We start from the raw sequence: 5,495 nt of genomic DNA on the forward strand, positions 1-5,495 counted from the left end.
TCGGTTTACCATCCACAATCGAATGGGCAAACCGAAGTGGCCAACAGAATCCTACTGGCCGGACTAAAAAGAAGACTAGACGAGTGCAAAGGAAGATGGGTAGAAGAACTCTACAGTGTCCTATGGAACTACCGTACCACCCCTAGAGAATCAACGGGCGAAACTCCATTCGCCCTAGCCTATGGAACGGAGGCTGTAATTCCTGTAGAGATCGGCGCACCCACGCCAAGGACAGAAGACAACCAGCTAAACCTAGAAGAAAACGAAGAAGAGCTCAGGAACAATCTAGATCTCCTGGTTGAAAAAATCAACAGATCAGACATCAGGATGGAAGCCTACAGACAAAAGATGGCCAAACATTTCAACAGCCATGTAAAGAAAAGAAAATTCAAACTAGGCGACCTAGTCATGCGAAAAACCGAAGTCAAAAAAGGAGAAGCAGGAAGCGGAAAACTGCAGCCAAACTGGGAAGGACCTTACACCATCAGCGAGGTCATCAAAGAAGGAACATTTAAACTCACCAACTCCATGGGAAGAATCATACCAAGGACATGGAACGCCAACAACTTGAGAAAAATTTAGTCACAATGGGTCGCCCTCAGATATGATTAGTTATTCCTTAAGAAGTAACATAATTAGTCAAGCGACGTTTAGTTTCAATATTGTATTTCAATTCCTCCAAGTGATGTTTAATCACAGCATTATGTTTCAATTTCTACAAGTCATATTTCATCACATTATTGTATTTGAATTTATGCAAGTATTTTAATTTACCCTTGCTCGGACAAGGAATTTTCACAGATATCGTCTCTTTACTATAGTTACCTGATTACTTAAAATATTTCCGAAGAGGAGAACTGACGAGTTCATTCCCAAAAAAGGAAAATACACAGTTAAAATATATATCGCCTAAAATAAAGAGAACAAAAATAAAGAAGGCAAGAAAATTTATATATTTTCTCAAAAAAAAAAAGAAAAGATATATATTTAAAAGAGGACAAATGCCTCACAAAAATTACAAAGGAAAATAAAATTCCTAACAAAAGAAAATATACAAATGTACAAAGTACATAACAAAAAAAAAAAAGAAAGGAAAATTCTTCCTATACAAAAACAAAAAAGAGGAATCTAAAGCTTGATGATCTCTGGCTCAACCTTCTCCGGGGCAGCCTCTTTGTTCCCCTCCAAAATATTTGGGACAGATAGCCCCTCCTGCGAATCCCGCCTGGCTGAAGAAGAAGCATCGACACGAATGTTGCCAGAACGGGTGGGAGAAGGGACATCGGCAAGACTAAGAGGATCGGACCCCGGAAGGATAGACTCCAGATCAGAAGGCCGATCCAATAAGTCCAGAGCAGCAAAAGGCCGCTCCGAAGATATAAGCAAGCCGAAGTCCTTCTCCTCAGGACTACCTCCCAAACCGGGAACAAGAGGCTTCTCGCCAGCCTTGGCAGGTTCCTGGACCCCCGGGGCAGACTGTTCGGCAACCTCAGCAGCACCTCCACCATTTTCAGACTTGATGGAGACAAACAAGTCTTGGGGAGAATCTGGCTCACTCTCACTGTTAACCCCTTCGGGAAAGCCATATAAGAACTCAACGTCCCCATCAGGATGACGCTCCAAGTAGGTACCCACAATGGCTTCAGTGAAGTCAGTCAGATCATTGGCTAGCTGGGCGGTGTTACGGCGACGCCTCTCCTTCTCACGAATCAGCCTGCCTCGCTTCAAATAAAGCCTCTTCTCAGCAACTGAGACTTTATCGTTAAGGGCCGTGACGGTGGTGTCGAACTCCTTCTTGAGATCGTCATAATCAGTACTTTTCAACACCACCTCTGCCGCCAGATTTTTATTTTCCTTCTTAAGGCGGGCGACCTCATCAGACAGCACACGCTGCTGCTTCACAGCACTCTCCCTCTCTCTGGATAATCTATCCACATCAGCACGAAGAGAGTCCAGCTTCTGAGTGCACCCGCCATGTTCGCTGCGAAGGGAGTCATACTTTCCCTTCAGCAGCTTGTACTCCGTCTTTAACTTTACCTGCATCTCATCGTCGTTAAGACGGTTGGAGCGGTATTGACGGATGGCATAAGCAACCTAAACATAAAATACAACTGAGTTAGAAAATAACCATAACAGGAAGAGAAAGGCAAAATGATGAAGTTAGAAAATAATCACCTTTGCCAGGTTGGAAAAACAATCGTCCATCAGTACGTTGTCCGGCCTCTTCAAATAATAGTCAACGTCCGAAGGGCAGCAGGAACCCCGGAAGATGTCATGGGCGACGGCAGGACAACGCACAGTAGCATCGGCCCCATACTTTTGAAGGAGCAGGTCGACCTGAGTCACCATCACATCCCTCTTAGGCCTTTTCATAGAGGGTCCCTCCCCCTCAGTATCTTCGCCCCCTGAAGAAGGAGCTCGCCTTTTGCTGCCGGTCGAAGCAGCCGTGGCAGTTTGGGGAGCAGAAGGAAGGGATCTGGCATGCTTCTCCTTCGCAGGAACCTCCATCTTATCCTTCCCCTTACCGGTGTAAGAGGGAACAGCAGGAGGAGGAGGGCTGGTGACAGGTTCTTTTATCTGGAAGCCTGGCAGCACCACCCTAGGAGTAGGGGCAGATTCATCACCCTTCTGAGAAGAAGGAGGTTTGCTTCCAGTCGAAGAAGGAACATCGCCTCCTTTCTTGGCAGGCGCCTTCTTAGCCTCAGAAGTCGGCTTGGGGATAGCTTGGGGAAGGGCCTCCCTATCTCGAGCTTCCCGGCGAGCCTTCCTGTCCTCCATGACCTTCTGCTGAAGCTTTTTGAAGTTCGGCACTGAAAAATCAAAGTAAACAAGATTCAGAAAACGATTCACAAAAATTAAAAGGGAATAAAAACTTCATGGTACAAACAAGATACCAGAAGGACTAAGAGGCATAGAAGAAATATTAAGAGGGGAAGAAAGCAGTGGTTCGCCCATATCAGGGAACTCATCTCCATTATCAGGCGATGTCTCCCTCTTGTCCTCACTCTTCTTCCTCTTCCCCCTTTTTTCACCCTGCGCTCTCTTATTTCTCTTGGAGGCAACACTTTGGTCCCACCCGAAGTAGGAATCTATCAGATTCACTACATGCACCTTAGCGCCACCTCGAAGCAGACGCAACGTCTCTTTATCAACCTCGCTCAGGTTCGCCTTTTCCAGCTTAAGGGGCCCTTCCACAAAAACATTCGGAATGGAGCCCCAACCACCTTCCTTTTTGGCGATGACGAAGTTACCTTTCCACCGCTTCAAAGAATTGGGAAGGCCAGTGAAGGGAGATCTTCCGGGTTGCAAGTAGAAGAACTCATCGCTTTTCTTCCTTCCCAGAGAATAGATCGCCCTAACAATCTCATAGCCCACCTGTCTCTTCAGTTGGAGACCACGAATAAAAACTCCGGTCAAGTGACGGTGGGCATTAGGATGGAGTTGACCCAAGGGGATCTTAAAATTATCGAACACTTCTTGGGTGAAGAGATCGAGTGGTAGCCTCAAACCCGCCTCAAAATCTTCAACGAATAGCAACTGTTCATCATCCTTTAAGACCTGGCTAACAGCCGAGCCCTCAGATGGAATCCGAAGGCTAATGAAGGGGGGAATTTCGTACCTCGCCCTAATCCAAACAAGGGCCTCTTGACCCAGACTGATGGTCCACTCAGACAAGGGTTTTTTATTACTAGAAGATGTCCCAGAAGTCCCTTTACGTCTCTTAAAAACAAAATCCTCCTCATCTCCTTCATCATCACCCAGTCCACCATCTCCGACCTCATCTTCACCAGCATCCTCAAGGGGAGCCTCGCCCTCTGGCTCCCTGTCATCAACACCCTCCTCACTGTCAGGGATCACCTTCTGAGACAACCCTTCCTCGTCAGATGACAACTCAACGAGGGTAGCAAGAGGAACAGGGTAGGTTGGGTCACTGGCAGAACTCTCAGAGGAAGAGGAAGAAGAAGGGGAAGACACCGAAACCCCTAAAGTAGACATCCTAAAAATATACTATCTGAAAGCAAACAAGAAGAAGGAAGCAAGAAGACAAACAAAAATAGCTAAGCCACTTACTGATTGAGAGAGAAAGTCCGGTGCTATGTAACTCGAAGAAAGCCTGGTTGAGAAATAAATCAACAGAAGAAGAGAATCAGAGATAAAAATTAACAGGGAATCAGAGAGAAAAGTTAAGAGTAAAAAACTTTTAATTAAAGAATATATACCTCTTTTATACACTCGAATGCCTGACAGCAGGAAACTCCTCGAAACAATCAATGAAAAACCAAAAGTCGCGTTCTTTTATAGTCAGAAAACGCTTCAGATTCGTAACCGTTGAAAGAAACGTTTGAAATTCAAAATTGTTTCGAAAATTTCGGAAATTCGAATTTTGAAAAATTGGCGCTTCAAGTCTTTGACTTAGCAAAATTACAAGGGGGGGACATCTGATACCGACCTAATAATATTCGAACTCCAGGCATCGCCTAACAAATGCTATGCTCGCCCAACGGGTCTCCAAATCTCCCATCGCCCATGTCTGTCTCGGGCGGACTCCTCCAGGTCTGCCATCCAGGCGACCTCATCCACTCTGTTTCCTGACACCCACTACCCGGGATAATCTGGAACGTGCCTTCACCATTATCAATAATCGTGGGACAAACCCACGATTTACCAGATAACCACCGCCTTAAAATCATTATAAAAGGAAGCCACTGAATGCCGAGAAGGGTAAGCACAAATCAGACTTAAATACTCTTACACTCATTTACCTACCAAAAAACCCTCTCTGACTTAAGCATCGGAGTGGCTTTCAGGCTGAGCAAGCCTGAGGTCCTTTGAGCTTATATTTGTTACTTGTGCAGGAAAAGCAGTACAGGCGACCCTTGGAAGATCGACCTGTATCATAATTCATGGTTTAATTGTCTAAAAAAACTCAAATCATTTTTGCATTTTTGTAATTTTTACTAAAAGCTTTGCAATTTTAGCCAATTTCAAACGCCCATGGCATTTTAAACAACCTCACGTGATCTCCGCATTGTTAAAAAATCATATCGACTTTGCGAGGCCTATATGAACCAAAAAAATTAATTTTTTAAACCATTTGCAATTATAACCAGAATGTTAAAATATTTACGGGTTCTAGCAAAAATTGTTTGTCAATAAATTTCTCGTTGTTTTATTTTTTTTTACAACATAGATACCACATGGAATTGCTCACAAAATATATAATCGATAGGGGAGAGTTGGTAAAAAGTCTTGTGAAAATTTAAAATTAAATTAAAATTAAATTAAAATTATGAATACAATTTAAATAAAAATAAAAATCAAATTTTATGATCCATTGAACCATAATTCATTTAGTGGCAACAGTTTTCCATCCTCTTTTCCTTTTAAAAGAGTTTTCCACCCCCATTTTTTATTAATATAGTTGTCCATCCTTTTGACTTACAAATTTTCTCTCCTTCTTTATTATCGATAAATTAAAATAAACATAAAAATCA

At 43.5% G+C, this 5,495-nt stretch overlaps 2 protein-coding genes across 2 annotated transcripts; both read right to left on the reverse strand.

Moving 5' to 3' along the window:
- Window positions 1-967: 967 nt before the first annotated feature.
- LOC126674162 (uncharacterized) lies at window positions 968-2,781 on the reverse strand. Its single transcript, XM_050368551.2, has 2 exons — window positions 2,176-2,781; window positions 968-2,094 (listed from the first exon to the last, which is right to left on the reverse strand). The coding sequence occupies exons 1-2, from the start codon at window positions 2,776-2,778 to the stop codon at window positions 1,129-1,131; spliced, it is 1,569 nt and encodes a 522-aa protein (XP_050224508.2). The 5' UTR covers window positions 2,779-2,781; the 3' UTR covers window positions 968-1,128.
- A 21-nt stretch (window positions 2,782-2,802) lies between these two features.
- On the reverse strand, window positions 2,803-4,892 carry LOC130015325 (uncharacterized). The gene is made up of 2 exons (XM_056105185.1): window positions 4,221-4,892; window positions 2,803-4,114 (listed from the first exon to the last, which is right to left on the reverse strand). Exon 2 carries the CDS (start codon window positions 3,994-3,996, stop codon window positions 2,875-2,877), a length of 1,122 nt encoding a protein of 373 aa, XP_055961160.1. The 5' UTR covers window positions 3,997-4,114; window positions 4,221-4,892; the 3' UTR covers window positions 2,803-2,874.
- Between the last annotated feature and the right edge of the window lie 603 nt (window positions 4,893-5,495).

This window comes from Mercurialis annua, linkage group LG3 (assembly GCF_937616625.2).
Source record: "Mercurialis annua linkage group LG3, ddMerAnnu1.2, whole genome shotgun sequence".
Classification (NCBI taxonomy): Eukaryota; Viridiplantae; Streptophyta; class Magnoliopsida; order Malpighiales; family Euphorbiaceae; genus Mercurialis; species Mercurialis annua.